The sequence below is a fragment of the Rattus norvegicus genome, chromosome 5, assembly GCF_036323735.1.
Source record: "Rattus norvegicus strain BN/NHsdMcwi chromosome 5, GRCr8, whole genome shotgun sequence".
Taxonomy (NCBI): domain Eukaryota; kingdom Metazoa; phylum Chordata; class Mammalia; order Rodentia; family Muridae; genus Rattus; species Rattus norvegicus.
Genome location: NC_086023.1, coordinates 115,863,036 through 115,889,714, shown reverse-complemented (window position 1 = coordinate 115,889,714; position 26,679 = coordinate 115,863,036). Strand labels below are relative to the sequence as shown.

The 26,679-nt window shown below is 42.7% G+C and overlaps 1 protein-coding gene across 11 annotated transcripts in view; it reads right to left on the bottom strand.

Annotated features, from left to right (window-relative positions):
- The window catches only part of Fggy (FGGY carbohydrate kinase domain containing), a 387,141-nt gene that overhangs the window by 11,999 nt on the left and 348,463 nt on the right, over positions 1-26,679 (bottom strand). Inside the window, exon 15 of one of the 11 annotated variants that reach the window (XM_039109534.2) lies at positions 1,073-25,794. The exons of the other annotated variants lie outside the window; for them this stretch is intronic. Coding sequence (XP_038965462.2) covers positions 25,723-25,794 — 72 coding nt within the window. The 3' untranslated portion in view covers positions 1,073-25,722. Of the gene's footprint in view, positions 1-1,072; positions 25,795-26,679 lie in introns of those variants that run through there. 11 annotated transcript variants of the gene reach the window in all.

Sequence of the window (26,679 nt, the reverse complement as noted above, 5' to 3'; positions counted from 1 at the left end):
CCTGATATTAACATTGGGTATCCATATATTTACGCACATACATATGTAACCCCAGACTTTTACCTATAGCCATGTGCAACCTCATGCATTCAAACAGGAAAACACATGCATGCACATTACATATTCTAGCCATGTTAAAAAAAAGTCATGAAAACTTATCTGTTGAGCATGCTTATTATCCCAGCATGCAGGAGGCTGAGGCAGGAGAATCAAAATGTTAAGTTCAGTTTAGGCTGCACAGGGAATGTTGTTCATGACAAAATCAATCATAATTTTTTTAAAAAATATTATTAAAAACATCAGCCATAGAGCAGACCTTTAGACATTGCATAAACATGCTCATTTCAAAATATTTTTGTTTCAGCTATACTTTGTCTGTTTTACAAAATAATCTACAGGCACAATGTACACAGATGTTCACACACTGAGATACATAAGCACATTTCTCATGATTGATGAACCAGACGGTCCAAAAGCACTGCTATGCAGTCTCAGCTGCCAGATTTCAGCTGCCCTTCCCCAGGTGCTTGCTTACTCCGGGCTGGGATCCATGCCACTTGCCTTACACTCATGATTCCTTGAAATGTTCTAGTACAGATATTATCGCCTACCTCTACTACTTTGAATGATAGGACTAAATAGTTCTTGATATTTGGGTTCTTGAATTTTGGTTGGGTACCTTAACCTAAAAGTTTATGAACTTTGTATCACCATATTACTTTGTGCTTAAGTAATTTTCATAAATCTTAACCAGGGCAGGAAATATCAGCTCTCCTCCACAATGGAAAAGGGCAGTATGAGTGAAAACAACAGCTGGTTTCCAATCTGTTTCAAGAATTTTGTAGCTGGCTGCCAGTGGGTAATATAGCCCTGAATTTCAGCCTCGTTCTGACTCCAAGCCATTGCTTAGTTCCATACTCTGCCCACAGGGCCACCATCTTCCTTGTAAAGAACAACATCTGATTTTGAGTCCTCTGGGCTTGAGTTCAAATCCCACTTCTGTTTATCAATTGTGTGATACCTCTGAGTGTATGTGTGCATATATCTGTGAGATATGGTGTGTGTGTCTGAATGTGCATATGCATGAGAGAGAGAGACAGAGAGAGAGAGAGAGAGGGAGGGAGAGAGAGAGAGAGAGAGAGAGAGAGAGAGAGAGAGAGAGAGAGAGAGAAAACCCTCTAATACAGGGACTGTACCTTTCTCAAAAGATGCTGACACATAGTTCTGAAATACATGAATCTGTGTTCTTGAGAAACTCTGACTCATTTTACTGGAACAACAAATTCATGTGCTAGTATGTGTGGGCTGGGACTCATGACCCCCTCCATAGAAAAACAGAAAAAAATAGCAATGTGATTTTCCTTTACCAAGTAGTAAGAAATGGCTAATTGTTCTTTTGTTTATATTATTGTTTCTTATTTTTGGCATGGTCATCTTTTGACTTGCAGCTGGCTCTCTGTCACCCCAACACACTGAAAACAACATCAGCTGAGAAGCAGGAAGAGATGGAGTGGGGTGTCTTTATCCGCCATGATGTGAAGACCAGGGTTCCATGCACCATTCTGAATATCCTATATCTACCACAGACACTTACACATATGCTTAATTACACAAGTGTGCACATCTTTTAAAACTCACAGAACTGGACATTTAACATGTGTAAGTCAGTTCATCTTTACTATGCCTTACTTTTCAAATTGTAAAAGCAATTACTGTGTTTTAAATGTGTCACATGCTTAAATTTTACTTTTTTGGTTTTTAACAGCCTACCAAAACAAAACTTCTTCAATTCTATATAAAATATAGCTCTATCATAATATTCTCTTGACCTAAAGAAAGGGAGTAATGGGGCATGTCTAGTTCTATAGGAAATAGAGCAGCTACTAGAAAAATATTACATAGAAGTCAATGGGCTTAGGTTAATTCTGTTGCTTAGTAGATATGCAAATTCAAACTCAGTTTTTCCATCTGCAAAATGGGAGTAATAGTATCTACTCAGAGTATTGTTGAATATTCCCTACCCAACTTTGACCACTATTCTTAATTGTTCTCTTGATTTCACCTCCATCTTTGTACAGAGGTTGTGGCTAGTCAGAAAGAGGAAAATGAAGTGTGGCAATTAAACAAAACTGTAATAGCTTGTCGGCATTAACAGTTGGACTTCTCTGTGGACTCATTCTGAGGCTGTGATCAGGCAAATACCTTGCTTTCTTTATGGGTGTTTTTGCATCTGAAAAGCTTGGCAACATTGCCAGGGCAGCTATGTGAGATAGTTGTAGCACATCAGAGCCTTGTGTATCTTGTTATTCTGCTAGTGTGCGGGATTCACAGGCCAGATCTGATCTTTGATTCATCACTGCACTAAAACCCATGCTTGGCTGGACTCTGCAATACATCAGGATGTGCTGCATCAATCAAATGAAGTAAATTAGATTTTGTCTCTGGTTGTTTTTACCCATGGCACTTCTGACATCAAAGGTGTGGGACTACCTTGTACCCTTGTACCAATCAACTTCTAATTCTGTAGACATCACCACGTTACACAATTAAATTCCAGTACTAACTACCCAGAGTCAGTGTCATCCTTCTACTGCAAGCCTCAAAGACTTTCTCAACTTTAGTTACAAGCCTGAAGTCTCTCTATAAATCTGACTAAGTATAAATCACAGGTTTCCCAATTTGCTTGAATGGATACACATAATGTAGGAAAAGTTCACTTCCTATTAATAATATGTTACCAGGGCTACAAATCCTATGCAGGTAGTAGAAAGGCAGAAAGACAAGGACACAGCAAGGGTCTATGCTCTTTCTTGGGCATGGCAATCTGCATGACCTGCCTGTGGTCATCCACCTAGGGTCTATCTGAATCATCATTTGGAGATTTTTTAAATGGAATCATTGGCGAGAACCTTATTCTCTATCTTAGAAAGTTAATGGAGAGGCTGAAAGTTCTGGACTTTTGATCATGTTTGAGCATTCCTAACTACCCATTCCCAATTCGAAGGATCTATAGTCTTCCAGTCATTAACCTTCTCACGAGCATTCAAGAAGATACCATTTTGGAGACTCCAAAGGTTTAAGGAGTTTGCCTTTTAGGAGCAGAAAGACAATGGCATTACATAATACATCACAATTTCGTCCCCTCTTAAAACTTGTGATCAATACCAAGACTTTGTGGTGAAATTCAGACTTCATAAAACTTTCAGTGTCTGAAACCTTCAGGATGGAGCTTGTGCCTGTTTCCAGCATTGCCAGATTCACTGCACTCCTAGTGAGCCATTCTAGAAATCCTAGCTTTCATATTAATGACTGACCATGCTAAAATTGTTCCTTCCCAATTTGTACCTCTACCAGGAAACATTGACTGACTGGCCTTTTCTTTTAGGGCCTCTTCATATGCACTGTCTCCTAGACTTACCTTTGGTCTTCCTTAGTTGACTCAGTCCTGTTCTAAATACCAGCGGCCGTACCGTCATACTTTCTTAACTTCACAAGGCACCCTGTACATAGTGTCATCTGAAGTTCTATTGCTAACTGGCTTAGTTTTTACTTCCTTTCATGAGGCCCCTCACTTCTCCTCCTTTTTCCAGAACCAGAAGCTCAGAGTCTGTAGCATTCTTCTTCATGTACCAAGAGCATTCAGTAGACTATTAAATGTCAGCTGAGAGAATCAACTTATCAAAAGCATATTTAATGCAAGGGACTGTACATTTGATTGACAAATTCTGGGGGGTGGTGGTTCTGTCTCTATTTAAATGAGGAAATTCAGGCTCCAAGCATTCAAATGATTTTCCTAAATTAATAAATTACAAGCTTGCTTCAAGTCATGAGTAAAATGGTGCCCATGTCAGGAGCTCATGCTCACCAGGCAGATGCCCGGGCTGAGCCCATCACAGTTACCCTCCATGTGATGGTTCTGAGACCCTATAAAATTCTCAAAGCTTTCTTTTCCCCTGTCAAAGTCACATTTAACCATGGTCACTACTTTGTGCTTAAAGAGGCAGACTAATTGATGTTAAGAGAAACTGCTCATGTTACTTTTTGAAACAAACTAAACAAAATTACTACCATGTGTATGACCCTGAGCAAGGCCTTTCCCATTCCTTGACCTCACCTTATCAGCAGAGTGAAGGCATTGGCTTAAATTATCTCTAAAATCTTGCCAGCTCTGCAGTTAGTTTGGCGTTCCTGTGTGTGTGTGTGTGTGTGTGTGTGTGTGTGTGTGTGTGTGTGTGTGTGTGTGTGTGTGTTATCATAATTAACTCTCAGCCAACAAGTTACTTCTGAGTTTCTGCGGTTTTCCTAGTCTCATTCCAACAGGACACACATCTACTAAACTTCATGGCAACATGCCATTTTATTCTTGATTAGACATGCGTCAACATGGCACAGGGAAGTGACTCTATCCCTGTCAAGAGACTTTGAGGTAGAGTCCTAATACATGGCCTTGGCTGGTAAGGATTGGGTCTAAATATGAATAATGAGCAATTCATCCTATTTCTATGAGCTTGACTCATTTTTATCAGATTTCTAAGGCTTCTTAATAAAAGCATCAGAAAGATCATAGACTCTAAAAATGTAAACAGGGGAGCTCAATTAGTCACTTATTGTTTACTGGGATTGAAATGATCCCAGTGACATTTCTGAGAAGGCATGAAGTATCTCACTGAGCTGTAACAGAAACAATGGCCTCGTTAACAATAACAGTGGTAGTAGTGATGGCAGCTAGTATGTTATCAAGGATTTACTATAGCTAATGTTTTATAAACACCCACTTACTTGATTCCTTCAGTTGAAAGATGGAGTTCTGAAATCTATTCCTCACTAGTTACTGTGGACTGTCAACTGTGGACCTTGGAGAGGGCAGAATCCACTGAACACTTTTAGTTTTATTGAATTCTTTATTCTAGCGTAGACATTTTTAGTTTTAAAATATGTTTGTTTTTTTGAGAATTTCATACAATATATTTTGAGCACACTTTTTTCCATCCCCCAAATCCTCCCAGATTTCTCCATACTTCTGTACCCAATCCATTTCATCATATTCTTTCTCACTCTTAAAACAAAACAAAACAAAACCCAGAGAGCTGAAGAAGCGAATCAACAGTTAGAGCAATGGCTGCTTTTGCCAAGGACCCAGGTTCAATTCCCAGCAGCTCACAAGCATCTGGAATTGCAGTTCTGCAGATCCACTGACTTATTCTGACCACCTTGGACACCAGGCACATACATAGACATGCTGGCAAGGCCATCATACACATAAAGTAAAAGTAAATAAACCTTAAAACCAAAACCAAAACCAAACACAGAACAAAAACATACAGAGTCCTTTTTTTGTTAGTTATTCCTGAGCTCGGGGCCTGCCCTGGAATGTGGTTGACATACTCAGTGTCACTCCACTGAAGAAAACTCTGAATTTCCTGCTTTCAACAGTTATTAATTGCAAATATCTTCTCAGATTCTTGGCCAGGAGCAGGACTTGCTGCCCACGTCCCCCTCTTCCATGCTCAGATTTTGTCTGGCTCAAGCTTATGCAGGTCTTGTGCATGCTGTCTCTGCCAGTCCATACTGCATCGGCCTTGCTCTATCTGAAAATGCTGTTTTCATAAAAAAAAATCACATCTGAGGCTCATTTTGCCTGACTGAGACACAGCAATACCTGTCCCCTCACTGGACCATTCTCACCAGCCTCTCTTTTATACTAATCTATCCAGTAAAGCTCACGTTCCTGAACTATATACCCACCCCATGACTCATCAGGGATACTTCAGGGTCTGTTTCTAAGACCATATGATACTTTTTTTTGGACTCCAGAACTCCCAGAGCCAAACACTGGAACTCAGCTCTCAGGCTTGCTATGTGTCCATGCATTCCAACAGTCACAGTCCAGTTCTCTCACTGGTATAATTGTCTCTACCAAATGTTACTCCTAATTCCTTGGAAAGTCCTAGAATCTTTATTCCACCCTTTTCTTTAAACTCCTAGCCTTCTTTGTCTTAGGGTAACTTACAGACCATGATATATGGCCATCCACATTAGGCCAGCCTATATCTATGTCAAATATATTGACCAACATCACCATTAACATTCTCTTAGTCATCAAATTCAATTGGTTGATGAAATACATAGAACTATTTTTCAGGACAGGTTGAATTATTTTGGTGTTTAGTTGGATTTGAGGCTGGCTTCACAGGAAGGCATCTGTGTTAGGTACTTTAAGCCCAGTCCACAACCCATGCCTGAGGAGGTCATAGAACCAAGGGACCTACTACCACTGTTCAACCAGATTGATCAAACAGCCTCCTAAACCTTGTTTATTCCCACAGACAAAACAACTGTCATACTTCATCAGAGTTGATTCGCTTTTGATTGGACAACAGTCAATGTGGAGACTTGAGCCTATCCAAGATGTTATGGAGTAGAGAGAATTAGGAGCACAGTCCTAAATAAGACATACATACTATCTCTTCTAAAGTTCAGGGAACATGTCAGAGAAGCAGTGCAGAATAATACAACAGCTGAAAATAGGAAGGAGGGTCACAAAATGTCATCTTCTAGGCATTATACAACCATTGCAAACATGACCTCACAGGAACTGTAGCTACTTGTATTGGATCTGCACAGGGCTTGTCAACACTCATACATGGATGTGAGGAGGTTTCATGAAATCATCCCCTTATTTCCAAACTACTTACTATTAGTATGATCTAGAAGAGGGAGACTCATTGTCCTCAGTTGTGTACTCTGTGCTGAGCCCACCAGGCACCAGTGGATAAACAGCTCTACTCTATAGTCCCGGAAATGGCTCTGGTCAAACCCAGTTATTTCACAAAACAACAACAAGAAAAACAGGAATGTGAGGAAGTGATTTGTAGGGAAGAAAGAAGGTAGACACGGATGGGAAGGGGATAAGGAAGGGGGCTGTCATGAGCATCACTGTGGATTATATACATGTATGAAATAGTTAAGGGTTAAGTTAATTAATAAAATCTACAGTATGCAATGGTATTATATAGTGAACATAGAATGAACTATTCAGGATGCTGGCTCACCAGGTTTGTGGCTCTATGTTGACATGGATGAGCAACCACGTAATCTAGAACACCCTGTGTCCATTCATCTATCATAGGTCCTAACTTGGGATCACCAGCTCTTCAGAGCCAGAGTCATCTTACTGGCAGTGGAGTCTAACCTTGGAATTCTTCTGGCCCAGCCTGAATTCATCTCAAATCAACCTTAGGAAGAAGAGAAGCAAAGAAGCTGAATGTGAAAGAAGTGAAGAAGTGGGGAGGCCAGGGAAAAGAAGTTGGAAGAAAAGTGGGAAGCTAGTAGGAGAGCGATAAAGTGGGGGTCCAGCAAAGAGAGGAAATGGAGGGCAGCACATCCAGGAAAAACCAGTGCCTGACTTTTCAGGTTGGCTTATGATCTTTCTAGTGTTACCCCAGTACCCTGCTTTCCTTTCACTTTGTTATATAGGACACAGTAGAATAGTGATCCTTTTCCTGGTAAATTTTCTCCACTGGGCTATGAGAGTTAGAGGGCATTTATTTTACCTGTATTTACAGCAACTCATATAAATAATGCAACTGTGCATTTAGAAAGAATAAACAGACAATGAAACAAATTCACAAATTAAAAAAACTCAGGGTGGCATATCTACATGCCTAGCATATCTACACAAAATTAGGCTCTTGGTTATATATTGTAGTATTTCCTAAATGTAAAATCAGTGAATTCTTTGTAGACAGTGATAAGACCATTAAGACTGGGTTCAGGACTGCCCGTCGATCTTTACCGGCTAACTAAATGGCTTAGGCAATTTACTAACTGCTTTGCACCTCAACTTACTCATATTGAAAATAGAAATAAGGTAAATGTTCATAGAACTGTTAAGGTAAGATAGAATATGTATGTGGAAATGATTAGTAATAGCATCTTGTATTAAGTACTACCTAAAAATATTAGTTATTTTGATGACAGTTATTATACTCATGTCTTTCCTAGTTCTATACAAGATACTGTCATGTTCTCTGAGAATCACTGCTTAAAGGCAACACTTCCTGACCTTCTCTATGTCACAGGACAGTGCTGTGATAAATAGGAAACGAAATTTAGGGACCATTCAACACTGAATGCCATCTGACTCCTCCAGTTAACTGAGGGGGGAGGAAGATGAACAATCAACAGAAAAAAAATAACCTTGTAGACAACAAAAGCTGTATGTGCTTCTACGAATGGAAAAAACAGAATCTAGTCTTGGGTTGGACTTTCAGGCATTTCACAGAAAACAAACGAAGAAAACAACACTATCAGCTGTGTTTACAAATGTAAGTTTGTTTGGGCTTTCCCAAGACAGGGATTCAATCTGCTTCCCTCCAGAAACAATATTACAGACAGGCACATGGGGTACTGCAAAATCAGGAGGCGTGGAGCCTGTATTAATCTTAGTCTGGGCTCAGTTACTTAAGTTGCCTCATTTCCTCAGATCTCAACTTCTTCAAAATGGGAAGTCTGAAACTGAACGTTGGTTTTATCGATGAACCAATAGATACTGTGAATTATTACACCCCCGGTGTGCTATGCGCCATGGATACAACAGGGAACCAGGAAGTTCTGCCCTCATTATGCCTTCATTTAATGCTGGACTATGGATACTGAAGCAGAGAATAAGAGGGAGTGAAATCTAGTATATGGTATGTCAACTAGTGTTGTCATATGTGGGTCTTGTTTAGGCAAACATGGACATTTCACAGGTTTTGCTTCCTGTCATATCTAAAAGACACTAGCAAGGGACATCCTTGTCCTCTGGATTTTTCTGTCTTCTATTATCTAACCCCCTAGTGTTAGACTGAGGGATTGTAATGTAGCTTCAAAGATGCATCAGTTCGGACTGGCCACCCCAAAGATCACTTATTTTCTGCATCGTGACTGGTTGCAGATCTCTGAAATATCCTCATCTGTTGTAAAACAAAGCTTCTTTGATGAAGGTGAGAGATACAATTATCTGTTGTTTAATATTCACTTGTCTTACAGTTATAGCTAAGACTTCAAGCACTATATTGGTTAAGGGGGAATAAACTGGAGAATCCTTGCCTTGTTCCTAATTCTAATAGAAATGCTCTGAGTTTAGCATGACGTTGGCTGTGGCTTTGTTGTACATTGCCTTTATCATGTTGAGAGATACGTCCCCTATATTCCTAGATTCTCCAGAACTTTTATCATGCAGGGATGGTGGATTCTGTCAAAGGCCTTTTCTGTGTCTAATGAGATGATCATGTGGTTTCTTTTCTTGAGTGTATTTATGTGGTGTATTACATTTATTGATTTATGCATGTGGAATTGTCCCTGCATTTCTGGGATGAAGCCAACTTGATCATGGTGGATAATTTCTTTCATGTGTTCCTGAATTCAGTTTGCAAATATTTTACTGAGAATTTTCCATCATCAGAGAGATCAGATCATAGTTTTCTTTCTGGCTATTTTTGGGTCTTTGTATGGTTTGGAGCTGGGGTGACATTGACTTTATGAACAGAATGAGAAAGGGCTCCTTTCTTTCCTGTTTTACAGATTGATTTGAGAAGCGTTGGTATTAGCTCGTCTCTGAAAGTCTAGTAGAATTCTCTGCTGAAGTATTTGGCCTTGAATTTTTTGTTTGGTTTTTTAAGTTGGGAGATTATTAATTAGTGCTTGTATCCCATTGGTGTTATGGATCTATTGAAATTTTTACTTCATCTTGATTTAAGTTGGGTGGGTCATGTGCATCTAGAGAGTCAACCATTGTTTTACTTTAATTTTAAGGTTAATGGAACATAGATTTGAAACATATTCCCTTATGATTCTCTGGATTGCCCATGTCTGTTATATTTTGCTTTTCATTTCTCCTCTCTTTTTCCTTTGGTTAACCTGGATAAAGGTTTGTCAATCTGTTAATCTTTGCCAAGAAACAGCTTTTATTTCTGCTGCAACTGATCTGTACTTTCACCTCTCCTGGGCTCTCTTCAAGGGCTCTGATGCCATCACATGGCCAAATGCCACTTTCTCCATGTGTCCTTAAATCTTCAGCTTACAACTGCAACTGAGGCCGCACATCCAACAATAGCCTTTCCCGGTGCCAAGACACAATTGCTCTCTACTCCCCTTCATGCCTTCAAAAATCTTACATTACCAATTTCAGCTGCCAGTAAAATATACCTCCTTTCCCCCTTTTGGACCACAGCTTCCATGTACTGACCCTAAGGAAACACTTCCCAGAAGATCCTGCCTCAGTGATGCAGGTCTCTTCTCAATCACCACTCATTTCTCAGATCCAGCTAACCAGCATTGATTGTCCCAGCAAAGCCAAGCAAGGGTTCCACTAATGGATGTTTACTTAGGGGTGGCTGGTGGTTGAGAATAAATAGATCATTTATGAGAGGAAAGATGGGGATAGAGGCTAAACGATTTAATAGAAACATTGTGGGAAATAGGAAACGGAGCTAACATATCATATTGACCAGATTCTTGCCAGGAAACTGACATTACTGCAGTAAGCTTGAGAAAGTATTCATTAAAAAATTAGACATTGTGATGGGTTAGAGGGCTTAATGGGTAAAGACACTTGCCACGAAGGCTGACAACTTGAGTTCAATCCCTGGGATCTACATGATTGAAGGAGAGAACTGACTCCTGAAAGTTGTCCTCTAACACTCACATGTGTATCCAAAGAATGACATGGCCTTCTTGAGGTAGCAGGCTCGGTTAGTCGTAGCATCAGGAAAGAGGCCTGACTGACTAGCGTGACATCATTTTCCACCCTACCACTCCACATACAGTGATTTCGTTGAGTTGCCGGGAAAGGGTAACTTAATGCTCACTTAAGCCTGTACGTGAAGGTAAAGCACTACCAGAACCTTCCTTCAATATGTAGATTTCTGCACACTCAACAGGCAGTGAGGAAGGTGAAGGCCATGGTTTATGAGAACAGAGCCATGCTCTGCTTCATTCCCCACAGCATGTTTGCTTTGATCTCAAGGCAGTACCTGGGTAGCTAACATTGTCCCCTAGTTCTTGTTTGGGCAGGAAGGGTAGAGGATATGGCAGGCCCTGACCAGAGTCTTCAGGGACCTGCCTTTCTTGTCAAGTGGTATTCATCCCAACAACACAGAACTACAAAGCCGAGACTGTGCGCAGAACCCGGGAAGCACTGGTGATAGCTAAGCTGACATCCCCAGGTAGGTGGGGAATCTAGGGACCTAACGTCTCTTGATCCATTTAAAATGCCCTTATAGAATCTTCTCAATACCTAGTACATAGTGAAGAGAATTAAAGGAGACCAGGCATCAAAGCTGCTGGCACATGTGAATGCCGGGCAAAGGCCAATGCTGCTGCTCTCCTGCCCATCTAGTCCTGCTCCTTTGCTTTAAACATTGCTTTCATGTCCCAAACATACAACTTCTGACATCAGGTTCTAGTCACGTAAGATGGTAGTGGCTTTTCTACAGCAAATCACAATTGCTATAAACTCTGTCAATGTTGTTTTGCTTGCATTGCGTCTTGGTTGGGCTTATGTGACCCGCGGTTGCCCTTCTGAGAACACCACAGCATTCTGGATTATGACTTTCCCCCATCTTTGAATAAACATAGAAAGCTTTCTTTACCTCTTGGTCCAGTGCTTGTTTGCCATCTGGTGCCTGGTTTGGGTACATCTGCATTTACTTAAGGACTTTATGCGAAGGCCGGGTTTACATATGGGAAGAAGGGGAGGGCTTTACTGATTTCTTCCATATGTTCATTTATTCATATATTATGATTTCTGTAATCTCACTATGTCGACCCCTTCAGACAATCCTTACACTGTTCCTTGGGGACCAGCTTCTTTGTGTGTTCAGCTGGGAGTGTCTCTGGAAACATTTTTTTTAAATACCATTACCTTTGGTGTAGCTCAGCATGGCTTCTAGATGAGAACAAAATTAATGTTCTCAAAGAGGTGGGATTTTTTCCTTACAGAGAGGGCTAATCTTCTTTGAAAGGATATGTGAAAAGAAGCAGGAAACCCCAGAGCTGGCTCCTCACCTCAGTTGTAAATGTTCTGAATTAGGTATGTGTTCCGACCTTCCCCATGTCTGCTGTCCTCATCTCTCTTTGTTCTGGGACTCACAGATCAGTGCTCTAAGTCCTGGGATAGGCTTTCCCTCTCTTCAGCTCCTGAACACAGGCGTGTGAAGGGGAGGTATCCTAGGGGAATCCCATATTGTATATCTTGTGATATAGGAACACACAGGATGTGTTGCAGTTCCTGTTTTTACAAAGCTGCTTCAATTCCTTCCCTACAGTACATCCAGGTCTGAGCTAAGTGTGGTAGCAAGAGCTCTGGGGAGACCTGGTTTGAGACTTGTCTATTCCACCAGCCTAGGGAAGTTTTTTGATTGTTCTAAGCCTTGTCTTCTCTAAAGTAGGAGCAAGGTTTGCCTGGTAAGGATGGAGGGAATATCAGTATTACTGTGCATCAGGCAAGCATCCCCAAATGCTGGCCTCTCCATAATGTGGAGTCAGTGGGGAAAATGCTAAGGAGGCCTTGCTAGCTGACATGCTCACAGATGGCCAGGAGATTGCCCTCTACCAACGTTGGGACTTCAACTTTGGGCTGCAGATCCTTCTTGGTAGCTGAGGAGAGCTGGGCAGCCTTCAGTAGGACCCGGATGTCAGCCAAAGGAGAATGGCTTAACCCTCAGTGGTCTGATAAGTGGAAAAGAAAATCTTTGGGATCCAGGACCTTTGTGTGAAAGGGTAGTGGGGTGTGTGTGTGTGTGTGTGTGTGTGTGTGTGTGTATAAACATTACCCAATAACTTTGAAAGGTTCTTAACACTGTCCTGCACGCCAGCTATTAAAACTCAAAACAACAACAGATTCCTTAAGGAGTGTGCTAGGATATGGCTTGACAGACTGGTTAGGCTATTTGCAGCCTGGGCCAGAATGTTTGACTTAGTTTTTGTACAAGGGACTTATTAGTCTGCTAAGTTACCAAGAAGTTCTGACGGGTAAGTGGAAGGGGCAGGATAACAATTGTTCCCATAACCAGCCTTTTCTTGTCCACTCTGCTTGGAAGTATGAGGGAGAACAGCACAGCAGAGGTGGTCACATAGCTCTCTTCTGAGATGCTTTCTGCCCCCTTAGAAAAGAAATGGTGGAGAAATGGAAATCCCCTAGCCCCAAGGAGTTGTTATGGGGCTCTAAGAATCCAGAGGAGGGCCGTGGCATTCCTGGGCCTCAAATGTTTCCTACTGTATGTGTCTGTATGTCCATGGTCCACAGGGACTTCATGCCTGGACTGAGATTTCAAGAATGCACAGGCACTGACAGGTGATGTTGAGAAGCATGTATCTATTCCAGGAGGAAACAGAGTGAGGTTGAAGGGTATGGGCTGAAGTAACACAGGAGAAATGAGAAAGGCACTGGTTAGGGCAGCTAGAGTGAGAACAGTGTCAGGGAGACAGTTCCCTGAGGTAGACAGGGCTGTACTCTGGGGACCTGGCATCTTCCAGGAGCTCCAAGAAGCCACACCTGCTGCCCACCGGTGCCCTGGAATGTTCAGCATGGTGGGGAGCATGTATAGAAGTGCATGCAGGAATGAGGTATTTATTATAATATCCAGACATGAGAGGTATGCTGAAGGCTGACCACAGGCTGTGGTGATGGATCAAAAGCAGAGATTAGGAAGAGACAGAAGCCATAAGAGACAATGGACTCCCTCCTATGATTTTGGTCTGGGGTTCATGAACTACTTTAGGAAGAGCACTGGGAATCTGAGCAGTACAGCAGAGGTGACCCCACAGCTGTCTCCTGAGACCCTTTCTGACCCCAGGGTAAAACAACCCACACCAGGTGGAGTAATGGAATTCCCCAAGGAGCTGATCCTGGGCCCTGAGAATCCAGATGCTATTTGCACAGAGCTGCCTAATCATACAGGATCATGGGGGTGACCAGGAATGACAGCTTCAGCTTCTCACGCTGTTCAGTGGACAACGGTGAAGAGAAATAATTCTGCTAGATCTGTCCTAGAACTGCAAGGCTTAAGTCAGCTTGTCGTGTGACTCAAACCCAATTATTCAGGAAGGTGAATCTGTCCTTGGAGGTGCTATAGGACCGGGCACTTACACCTGAGATGTGATTTTTTTCTTCCTCTTTCTTTTTAAAGCAGCAGAAAGCCAGATAGTTTAAATGTCACCTCTGGGTATCTAATAGTGTCTTACCTTCACACATTTCCATAGAAGGCATCTTTCAGTTTCTTGAGGTAGGAATAGGAACACAGAAACATATGTTACAGAGGAAAGACACCCAGCCATGGAAAAATACTAAGCCCTTATACACAGAAACTATGGCTGTTGGGAGCCATTAATGCCTTTCTCTGGGGGTTGTAGTACATGCAGGCTTTGGACAGGGCATTCAGGGAGAACACAAAGACAGCAGATTTACAAGGCCGGGTTGGGGTGATGGAAGCCTGCAAGATGTAGGTGGATTGTGAAGAAGTCCAGACTAAACTCAGGATTTGGTTCCATTAGAGAAAGCCTGGTGAAGAGAAAGGGAGAAACAAAGGCCGGGCTGCAGTGATGCCCAGACGTGAGGCAGGGTACACCTGGGCACACCAGGTTACACAAAGACTTTCCCTGAAGTCCATGGGAGAAACTGAACGAGGCTATCTTAAAGACATGCCTGGCACCATCCCATGGCTTCTCTGTTTTGGCAGGGTGAATGTTGCAGTCTAAACATGGGTACCAGTGGTGTGTCTGAGAGCTAGCTACACTCTATACCTTCCTCTCCTGCTTGCCCTCTTTCCCATTAGCTATTTCATTCAGCTGAAGGCAGGGGACATGGTGACGCAGGGTGCACCCTGCTCAGATGGTTCCCCTGTGGCCAGATTTTTTAATTTGTCTTCAAGGCTCCCTGCTGCCGGCCTGCTGAGAGGAGGCAGCTGTTGGCATGGAGAGCAACTCCCAGCTGTTCACCCAAATTCTCTCCCAAGCCTTGCTGAGTGTCAATGCTTTTAATTAGGTAAAATCGGATGGGGGCAGGCGAGCAGAGGAGCAAGAGAGGCCTAATTTTAGCTGGAGACAAGAGGACTTTCCCCAAAATACACTGATCTCAAAATACTTAGCTAAGTGCATATGCACATACACAGGGAGAGGATTTAAAGAGCCACAGAAGTAAAATTTAAAGGCCAAATGGGACCAGCCCTGCCCCCCTGAACAACTGGACTGAAGAGAAGTGAGAACAGGCTGCACCCTCACTCCGGACCAGGCGCTGTGCCAGATGTTACATGTGCAGCAGCTCAGCCTTGTGTACAGCAATCCCTCTTTCTCACAGGAGGTTAGTTTGGGGCTCATCACTGCCCCCTACAAATGGAGAAATTGAGGCTTAAGAAATTGAGCTGAGAACAGGGTCCCCAATGGAGGAGTTAGAGAAAGGACTGAAGGAGCTGAAGGGGTTTGCAACACCATAAGAAGAACACAATATCAACCAGCCAGACCACCCAGAGCTCCCAGGCACTAAACCACCATTCCAAGAGAACATAGGTACGGACCTATGACTTCATTTGCATATGTAGCAGAGGATGGCCTTGTCAGGCATCAATGGGAGGAGAGGCCCTTGGTCCTATCAATGCTCAATGCCCCAGTGTAGGGGAGTGTCAGAGTGGGGAGGTGGGAGGGAGTGGGTGGATGAGGGAGCGCCCTCAGAGATGCATGGGGGTGGGGGGATAACAGTTTCTGGAGGGGAAACTGGGAAACGGGATAATATTTAAAATGTAAATAAAAAATGCAATTTTAAAAAAAAGAAATTTATCACAGGTCCCCTCACTTCCCCTGTCTAATAAGAGGATAATGGGACATCAAGCCTTTTATACCTTAGAGGAATCATGTAGGGCTGGACTCTAGTTGTCCCATGGTTGGTCATTTTTCCAAACTGAAACCCCTCCCATACATTCCAGAATATGCTGGAGGAGTGAGAAGACTATCAAGAGCAACTGACAGGAAAGTTCCTGCATGGGAGAACACCTTTCTGTCCCACTCCAGCAAACACCACTGCTGTCCGTAACTAAAGAGGACATACGCTGCTTGGCTCAGGCGTCTGGACAGGGTAACTGCCCTCGGTCTCTCTTTCAAGGTAGAATCTGGACTCTGTCAGAATACAGCCCACCTGGTAGGGATACATCACAGCGACTTCCTTCATCTTGGCTCAGGCCTAAAGTCTCCTCACTGGGAAGCTCCCCAGTGAGGCTCTCCATGCACATCTGGAAGCTTTCCACAATGGGCCTTTGAAGCAGCCTTCAGCATTCCGGGAAGGCCTGGCTCACTGAGATGAGGTTTCAAGAGAAGAAGCCCACATTTATTTTTCTTTCCCGCCTTCTTTGGGGAACTCCCCCCCAGTGGCTTTGTGGGCATTTGCAAAGCAGCTCTGATTTTTATCTTTCTATTTTGGGGGCTCAGCTCTCTGTGAGAAGCAAACAATGACAGCACAGTCCAAGTGCATCTTGGAATAACGGAGGAGGCTGATCAGTGCAAGCTTGGCTCCTTAGGACCCTTTGAGCCCAGCCTGACTCATCTCCACAGTAGAGAAAATGACTCGCCCCATTGCTCAGCGGCAGCGGCAGTTTGCCCACTCAAGGAAAGCATCTAAGACTGGGTCTTCTGATGTGCAATGAACTAACAGTGATATGCCTTGCGTGGAAAGGGAGGTAGCTGAAGGAAGTCACTTGCTGTAAAGTGACTCATAGTTCAGCGGGTCTGTGCGATCCCTTCTCAAGGTCATTCCCCTTCACGTAAGCTAAAAGCTGCTAATCCTTCATTCTAGACAACACAGAAGCCTCCCTTCAGAGATGTTTTACCACTCTGCCAACTGTGTCAGATTTCATGTCCTTAACCTTTCAGTACTTTTATCCACAGGGGATGTATAGCCTACAAAGAAACCCCTGTGATAACTACAGACATGTTTCTGTTTTGATTGAACCTCTGTACCAAGCCCAGTGGCCAGTTTCCGAGTGTGCTCAGTGAATTAATTAGTCCACATGACCAATATTACTCAGTCCTTACTCTGAGTCATACAGCCATGACTATAACAGACACAGGGCTTACTTCCAGAAGTTTACATTGTATCAGGGAGATTTGGAAACCCATTAGGAAATGCATACGTTCAAATAAAAGGAGTTAGGGCAACAGTAGAGAAATAGAGTAGCCCGGCTGGTGGTGCATGTCTTTAGTCCCTGCACTCAGGAGGCAGAGGCAGGCAGATCTCTGAGTCTGAAGCCAGTCTGGTCTACAGAGTGAGTCTGAGGACATCTAGGGCTACACTGAGAAACCCTGTCTCAAAAACCTAACCACCACCTCTCCGAAGGGAACACAGAGACTCCTGATTGCAGCTCCAGCACATGAGATCCAGACAATAGGAGGAGCGGCAAACTGCCAACCACACACTCTTCTTGAGTTGAATCACTTAGAAAACTGAGGATAAAGTGCAAACTTGGACCCTAAAACCCAGAGAACCCATTCACAGCTAGTGATGGCCAGGACCAGCAGTGACATTTAGGTGACAGCTTGAAGAGTTGGGGGCTGAATATGGACGACTGAGAGAGAAACTTCTGATGACCACAACCTAAGTGAGGGGAGGGCAGGCTTTTATGAGTTTACCCCGAAGATCCTATCAGTTTCTTACCATGAAAGCCAAGAATGGTCTGCTTACAGCTCTGACAGAATGAGGGAAAGAGGAAGTATCAGGAACAAACCACGGAGTTGCCCAGGACAAGACCTCTCTGCAAGAGAAGGACTTTGGAAGCTTTATCTAGTTACAAAGAAGAGTTGTATCCTGGCTTTAGTCCCCCTTTAGTTATTACAGTGGAAGTGTGTATATGTAGAGAGACACAAGCCCATATGAGTACTGAGATTTACGTACGTGCATGTGTGTTCCTCAGGAGGTGTCTACCTTGTCTTCTGAGACAGTCTACAAGTGGCCTGGGACGTTCCAATATCTACCTGCCTCTGCCTCCACAGCCCTGGCATTATAAGCATATACCATGCCTGAAGGTTTTTTTTTTTTTTTTTGGTTAATGTGGGTTCTGGGTATTGAACTGTGATCTTTGTGCTTTCAAGGCATATACTTTACTGACTGAGCTATGTTCCTGTCCTTAGTCAAAATATTATACCTCTGCAAGGACAGCAGACATTAAACAAAAATTAAAATGATATATATGAAACCAAAGCCCATTACTCTGTATGCAAATTTTTTAAAAATAAATTTAAAATTTAAAAATAAAGTGCTATGGTAATCTTTCTGGAATAGGTACTCCGATGCCAGTGTGTATGGAGAGAGATGTCACCCTTGGATACAGGCTTCACTGCTAGGCCCAGTGTGTAGGCTCATGGCTACTGTAAACCTACGAGGTGGGGCAGGCAAGGAAGCAAGATTTAATAGAAGTATATGTGGCAGTCAGCAGGTGGTTAAGGTCAAAGAGCCATCATTTCAGCTGTCTCTGATATTTTGTCCCGAGTAGTAAATGAAATCAAAATTCAGCACATAAGCAGCATAAGCGGGGCTGTACGTAAGCCGGTAACTAAGTCAATAACCAATCTCTAATAATTGGCCGCCTCCAATCCCCCTTCAAGAGCAATGCTAGCACTATGTGATGAAAGCACATGGCAGGGTGGACCTGACAGCGCTCCCTCACGTAACTGCTCTGTGTGAGTGACGGGGAGCTACGAGCAGAGCTAGGGGTGGACATGTCATACACACTGCACAGGTTAGGGCAGTTGTTAGCAACTGCTTTTAAGCATGACGGATATTCTAAGAGAGGGATAAGATGGGATCACGAGAAATATGCAATGAGAACTAGAAGAAGCAGAAGGGAAAAGAGAAGAAATGAAGAATAAGTGCAGGGAGGAATGACTGTAGCCCCCTCCGCTGTTGTCAGAGCCAGGCAAAGGACTGCTGGGGCCAAGAAATCAGATTGAGACCCATGGGGCAACATAACCTCAGTATCCCTAGAAACAAAAAGACAAAAGATTGAGTTGATTAAGAATAAAAATTGTGGGTTTGGTAGAACACACCTGTATTATTCCTATACTCTATACTCTATAGGGCATGGCAGGAAGATTGTAAATTTCAGGACAGCTTGGGGGACACAAGAAGACCCCATCTCATAAAGGGGGGCAAGATATGAATATATACAGCAAATGTAAAAGAGTACATACTTATCCATCTGTATCAGTAATCACTTTAAATGTTAATAGCATGAATATATTGGTTAAGAGTTTCCCATAGTCCAATGGTTGGCTGTAAGTATCTGCATCTGTCTCAGTCAGGTGCTGGTAGAGCCTCTCAGAGGCTAGGCTCCTGTCTGCAGACACAATATGGCATCAGTAATAGTGTCAGGGTTTGGTGCCTGGGTGTGGGATGGATCCCAAGTTGGGAGGTCACTCTTGCCCCTTACCCTCTTCCTCCTCTCTCCCCATTTCCCTCCTGCCTCTGCTTCCTTCAGCAAATCCTACCTGCATGCACAACAGAGGCAGGAGGTCCTTTTCACCTAGGGATGGCATCATTGCTGGATTCAGAGGCTGGCTGTAAGCAGCTTCTGATTGGAACAGACCCCTTCCCTCCATTGAGGCCCTATCTTTATATGGGAGGTGGTCTCTTCAGATTCCAACTTCCCACTGTTAGGCATTTCAGCTAAGGTCATCCCCATTGAGTCCTGGGAGCTTCTCACATCCCAGGTCTCTGGGACTTTCTAGAGGTTCTCCCCTCTCCACCCCTGCAGCTGCATATTTCCATTCATTCTCCTGACCCTCTGGCCTTCTCTCCTGTTTTCTCCCAATACCTAATCCTGTCCCCCTTCCCCTCCTCCTCCCATCTCCCAACCCAGTCCCTCCTTTCCTGGATCCCTGTGGAAGAGTTAGGGAAAGGATTGAAGGAACTGTAGGGGATGTTTTCCCCATAGGATAAACAATAGCATCAACTAACCCAGAACCCTGGAAGCTCCCAGAGACTGAGCCACCAACCAAAGAGCATGCATGGACTGGTCCATGGCTCTGGGCACATCTGTAGCACATCTGCCTTGTCTGACCTTAGTAGGAGAGGATGTATCTAATCCTGTGGAGACTTGATGCCCCAAGGAAAGGGGATGTGGTGGGGGTTGAGGTGGTGGTGGGAGGGTGGGGTGAAGGATGGCACCCTCTCAGAGGCAAAGAGGGAGGGGGTAAAGAACTCTTGGAGGGGAGACGGGGAAGAGGGGCAACATTTGGAATGTAAATAAATAAAACAATTTAAAAAATAACAAGATATTTTCTAGAAAAAAATATGTATTACGAACCAAAAAAGAAAGAAGAAAGAAAGGAAGACAGACAGACAGACAAAAAGAAAGAAAGCTTCCTGCAGTCAATTAGAAAAAAGCAAGGCCTATAGGAAACCTGATGTAAATTGAAAGACTGCTAAAGACTGATGGAAACTGAGAGTGGGAAAAGGTATTTCATGTCATTCAAAGGAGAGCTGCAGTTGTGTGAGAGCCTGTGTAGGGAAGCTGTGAACTACAAATGGGGCAGAGGACAGAATAATCTCCCCACATGGTCTCTTCCAGAAAGGATTGCCCTGGCATGTTCACATTATCTCTGAGAAAGCAAAGGTCTGGGAAGAGTATTCTTGGCTTTTTTCATGTACACAAAGGTGGTAAGACACAACACCAGGTGTATTCCCTCCCTCTACTTATATTTCCGTGAAGTCTGCAAACATCGCCTCGTGTTTTGCTTGCTTTATGGTAAGTGTTGTGTTTGCACTACTCTTAGGTCACAAGCCTGCAGTCCCCGGATTCTCCAAAAAGGTCTTTGGAATACTCTTTGATCCTCAGAGACTTAGCCTTCTTGTCACAGGTTTGACATGGTTCTATAAATTTCAGACTAAGAAGGATCTGGGGACAAAGAAGGATTTATGGAACGCAGAGTGGCAACTGGTGATGATAAATTCTCCATGAGAAGAAACAATCCTTAGTGTGTACATATTCACAGAATGTCAGAGTAAACACAAAACTCGACAACCGCAAAGAGGAAGAGACCAATTCACCATGACGGTTCAAACTTCAGACTTCAATTGATCGTCGAAAAGACAGAGTAAGTAAATCCCGAGTGTGACTGTCAATCAATTTGATGCAGTTGATGAGACACAGACTAAAGCAGACCCAGATTCTTCCCAAGGTCATGAAGCCCTAACCGAGGCTGCTTTCCTCTGAATAATAAAAGAAAAACAGTAAGAAAAAAGAAAAGAACAGAAATACTGACTATGCTTTCAAATAATAAAAGAGAATTAAGCCAGAAATAACAGATGGGTAAGAAAACCTTCAATATTTGCATAGCAAACAACTTAACTTCCAGATATCACACAGGTCAGGAACAGAAATCTTATGAGAAGTTAAAATATTTTTTTTACCAAGTTTTTTAGACTGTAACAAAAGCACTTTTCAGAGGAAAATTTATATCTATTTAGAAAGTCAGTTAAGAAGTAGAGTGATGTAAGTTCATAGCAAGCTTCGGAAACCACAGGGACCAAAACAAAAATCTAAAATTGGGGCACAGGGAAGCAATCAAGAAACAAAGGCTAAAACTCGTTTCTTGAATACATTAGTTAAATTGACAAGTTACTAACCACAGAAGGTAAGCTAGCTCACTCCTTTAATCCCAACGCCTAGGAGGCAGAGGCAGGAGGATCTCTGTGAGTTCCAGACCAGCCTGGTCCATAAAGTGAAACTCTGTCTCAAAAACAAAACAAAACAAACAAACAAACAGACAGACTAACATCAGAAATTCAATTATGTAATACAGCGCTCACTTAAAAGAGAGTAAGAAACACTTTGTTCTTAAGCCAAATACAAGTGACCAGGGTTCGGAAACATGGATCCAGGTCCATTGTGGAAGTACTGACATGAGAGAGTACATTAATTCTAGGGCACAGAGAGCAATAGTCAAGGCACACGTTCATCGCTCGGAACTACAGGTGAGCTACACATAGGAAATGTCAGCTGTTAAATTTCAGCTGCCTGATGCCATCTTTGTTTAGGGATTAGTGGGAGCTAGTAGTCTGCTAAGAATACAGTGAAGGTCTTGATAGTCATAGAGATGTTAGGTCAGACACGGCTGGGAGATGAATAGCTTTCACAGAGACTACAAAGAGCCCGAATTGCCCCCTGGAACTGCAACATTCTAACTCTACATAGTCAAAAAATTAAAACCAGTCAATCTTGAAGAGTCTTCAACACGGGGCTGAATTTTTTTTTCCCTTCTAGAGATTTTAAATCTATAAATCCTTGCCCACAGATTTTAAAATGGATTGTTTCCTTGAAATAAAAAGCAAAGTACTAAAATTCACAAAGATAAGTAAACTAAATAGAGCCGTATCTATTAGAGAAACTCAAACAATAATCAATAAAATTTCATAAAAACAGAACACCAGGCCCAGATAGTTTTACTTCTAAATATAACCAAATATTTAGGCACAAAGGTTTATCTACTTCCCTACCACCTACAGAAGCCTAGATGAAGGAGAAAACTCTACAACTTATCCTGAGGCCAACATGACTCTGACACTGACATGGACAAAGATATTGCAAAATGAAGTTCCAAATCCAAAGTCCTTAGTCCTCAGACCCCAAACCCTGTCAGTATAACAATGAGAAATAAAGGATGTGTACAAGAAATGAACATCAAAACAGCTGCAAGGTTAAATTAACATAAAAATGCACTGCATAAGCAAGTCAGATATACAAAAAGCATATTAATAAATAGAATTATTTGAAAAAAATCTAATGAAATTATCATTTATGACTTGACGTTGCTGGGAACCTAAGGATATAGGGAACTTCTTCAATTTGGTAAAGCTCACTGCTAAACACTTGGTGAAAAACTGGATTTTCTGCCCTAAGATTGGGAATGAATAAAGATATCATTTCTCACCAGCCTTACCAAGACTGTACTTAAGTCATAGACCGTACAGTAAGATAAGAAAACGAAAAAGCACATAGATTAAAAAGGAGTAAACAGATCTCTTTGCTTTTAGATGGCTTGACAAAAATCTCCCAAGGAATCAACATTCTGAACAGCAAGCACACTGGCAGCAGCTACTAAGCCGGCATGGTGGGTATCAGGACATTAGGTCAATACACACAATTCAGCAGGTTTCTAGCAACTGCCATGGACAACAAGTTGTAATGTGAATTTAAAACCTACTCGACAATAACAGGCCACAAAAATAAAGGTGGGCATCATTGTAACCATAACGGCACATGCTCTACACATGGAATCCTACAGGATCACAAAGGGAAAGTGAGAAGAGATCCAAAGACATGGAGAAGGAATTATCTGCACTCTCAGGCTAGATGATGTTAAAGTGACTAATGCTCACCCTGGATCTACAGTCTTCATAGAATACCACTGAATTCTCAGCGGTTAGTCTGTAAATATCAATCATATGACTTTGAAGGACAGGCATGGTAATACTGACCTGTAATACAGGCATTTAGGAGTCTGAGGCAGCAGAATTGAAAGCTCAAGGCCAGCATGAATTCCAGGTCAGAAAGTTCTCTATGAGACCCTGTCAAACAAGTTACAATGGGAAGACAAACAAAGCCTAGATTTATCACCATGATACTGATGGCATTTACTATACAGCCACAATAATCAGGAAATCATGAAATCGGTGAGAAATAGATTGTGGAAACAGAGCAGTAAGACCTAAACAGATTCACAGGAAGAGCTAACCAGCCTTTGATACAGGAGTAAAGGGGATCCAGAGGACATAGGAGATCTTTTCAACGGTTCCTACGCCAATGTTACAACATTGAATCTTGTCACCAAAAGACTGTTTACAAAATAGCTCAAAATGTCTGCCAAACACATCCATATGAGACAAGACTGCAAAGGTCAAAGAACATGTTAGCACTGTTTTTGTTGCTGTGATAACATACCACAACCAAAAGCAACTGAAGAATGTGTTCATTTTGGCTTATACTTCCAGAGGGACTGAGGTCGTTATGGTAGGGAAGGCCGGGTATGGTAATAGTAGTTAGTTGGCTGATCACATTTTCATCCACACACAGGAAAAAGCCGGGACCAGAGGTGGGGGTGAGGTTATCAGTCCTTAAAGTCTGCTCCATGCCCTCCCTTCCTCCAGCAAGGCTGTCCCTCCTAAAGGTTCCATAACCTCCACAAACAGCACCACCAAGTGGGGACCACATGTTCAAACGCAGGAGCATGTGGGAGGCATATCTCATTCAGAGTACCAACAGCAACATAAAGGGGAAAACAGACAAACAAATGAACAAACAAGATTTGGCAGAAAAAGAAAAAAAATCATAGATACAAGGCCAAAATCATCCATGAGAGAACAAAAGTGGTAAAACTGGATCTCTAGCAGCTCAGGTAGGTATTACTGTAAAAGAAGACGACCAGGGGCCACAGAACTGAAGAAAACACATCTCACAAAGAACTTCTAGTCCACGTACAAAAAGAACACATAAAACTCTAAAATGAGAGGAACAATCCAAGGAGGAAGGTAGTGTGCACAGGATATGAATATATTTTGAGAAGTAGATAAGCAGAAGGAAAAGGAGCCTGCCCAGATCCCTAACACTATTTCTCACCAGGGTACGAGAACTTCAGATACACAGACACACAGCTGCACACCTATGGCAGTGAGGTATACATGCATGCAGGACAGTGTCAAATGAGGAAATGACGTGGAAGGGCATCCTCCATCTTTGCCAGGGAGAAGCAGAGGAGTGCAGTCACCTTGCAAGAGGTTTGGTATTGACCGCAAAGCTAACTACAGTCTCTCCACACAACCCAGCAATTGTGTTCCTAGCTGTTTACCCAACCATTTTTTTTTTAAGTTATGAACACATCTACAGATTTTCAGGTGAAATTTCAAAGCAGCTTTATTTATAATCACTCATTCTGTAGGGAACAAGGGTGTCCTTCAGGAGTTCAGTGTACAGTAGACCAGGAAGCAGTATTCAGCAATGAAAGAAGTGTGCCGAAGCTTGGAGAGGACAGGGATTAGTTACAAATGCACATTACTAAGTGAACAGAGCACACATGTATGAAGGTCCCCTGCCGCATGGTTCTGAGCACATGATGTTCTGGAAAAGACAGAACTGTGAAAGGGTGGGTGTTGCCAGGAGCTCAGGGGAAGGGGTGGAGGATTAAATAGGTGACACTTAAGAGATCAAACACCTTCTTTGCAGGGCAGTTAACAGTCTTCCACACCATACTGCAATTGTATCTACATCGTGCTATACACATTTGTCCAAACCACTGACTGTGGTGTGATACAAACAGGGAATAGAACTGGGAAATGAAAAAGACATCAGATTAGGAGGTAGGGGTTCTATGACAGAAAGCGGGGCTGTGAGAGACTGAGTGCGTGACCAGTGTGGAACAATCCCACGGAAGGTGGCAGGAGATTTTGGCACTACCCCAAGTCACTTGAGAAAGGAAGAGAGACCCTAATCAAAGCAAAGGAGGAGGAGGAGAAGGGCGATTAGAAACAGAAGAAGGGCTATGAGTCTTGGTGAGGATGTTGTTCAGGCCACAGTAAAGGGGGAAGGAGTGAGGGAGTAAGACAAAATCTCCTTTGGAATCTGATTGTCAGTTCTCCAGGAGCTTTTCTGTTTTTGATCGCCCCCCCTTGTGACAGAGCTGTTTGCCTAGGCAGGCACACACTCACTCCATGACAAAGGCACTAAGAAAGAAATCAGTCACCACAGAGCAGGTCTCAGGAAGGCTCTCTCCTGTCTGCAAAAACAAAACAAAAACAAAAACAACTACATGAGATTGTTCCTATATAAACAAAGTAGAAATGAAGGTTTTTCATATAATTCGGTATATTAAAGAAAAAAGACACCTCCATATGCCTGAAATCTTTAAATGATGGAAAGAAAAGTAGATTTTCCTCATTTTTCCTTTTTGTTAAGTTAATTGGCCTTATTTCATATGTAGATACAACACACAGTCTGTAATTGGTTTCAAACCACCAAAGTTGAAAGATGGTAGGCCCTCAGCTCACTGAAGGACATGATACATTTGGTTTTCAATCGCCAGAGGGGTTAAAGTCCAAAAGGTAAGCTCTCAGCTGACAGCTGTGAGGAAAAGCATGCCTTGGAACAATCAAAGTAGGATCCCTTGCTGCTCCCCATCTCACTTCCTGCTTCTAGTCCCAAATAAGGTTAGAGAATATTCTGACTGGGACATCTCTCACCATTAGAGGATGCTCCTCCAGGCTCATCACCTCCACCTATAAAAGTGCAAGATCTGTCATCTCTCACAGAGGTCTGTAATGCTGACGATGGATTGAGCACCACAGCCATTGACCAGAAAAGGAGATAAACAAAGACACTATTGGCATACAGGTATTCTACCGAGGGTACTTTATCTGAGAACACTTGATATATTTAAGTGTAGTAGGTCAAATTTCAATCACTGGTCATACCTTTCGAGTACTAACCTCTCTGAACCTCCATGTCTCCATTTTTGAAATGATAACCATATCAAGATTAAATAACATTCACCAAATGCCTATGAGAGCACTTGCCTTCTAGGTGGTGATCAACAAGCATGGCTTTCTTTCCAGCTGTAATTATGTACATCCCTTCTCCACACTTAGCATGGATGAGTACGCTC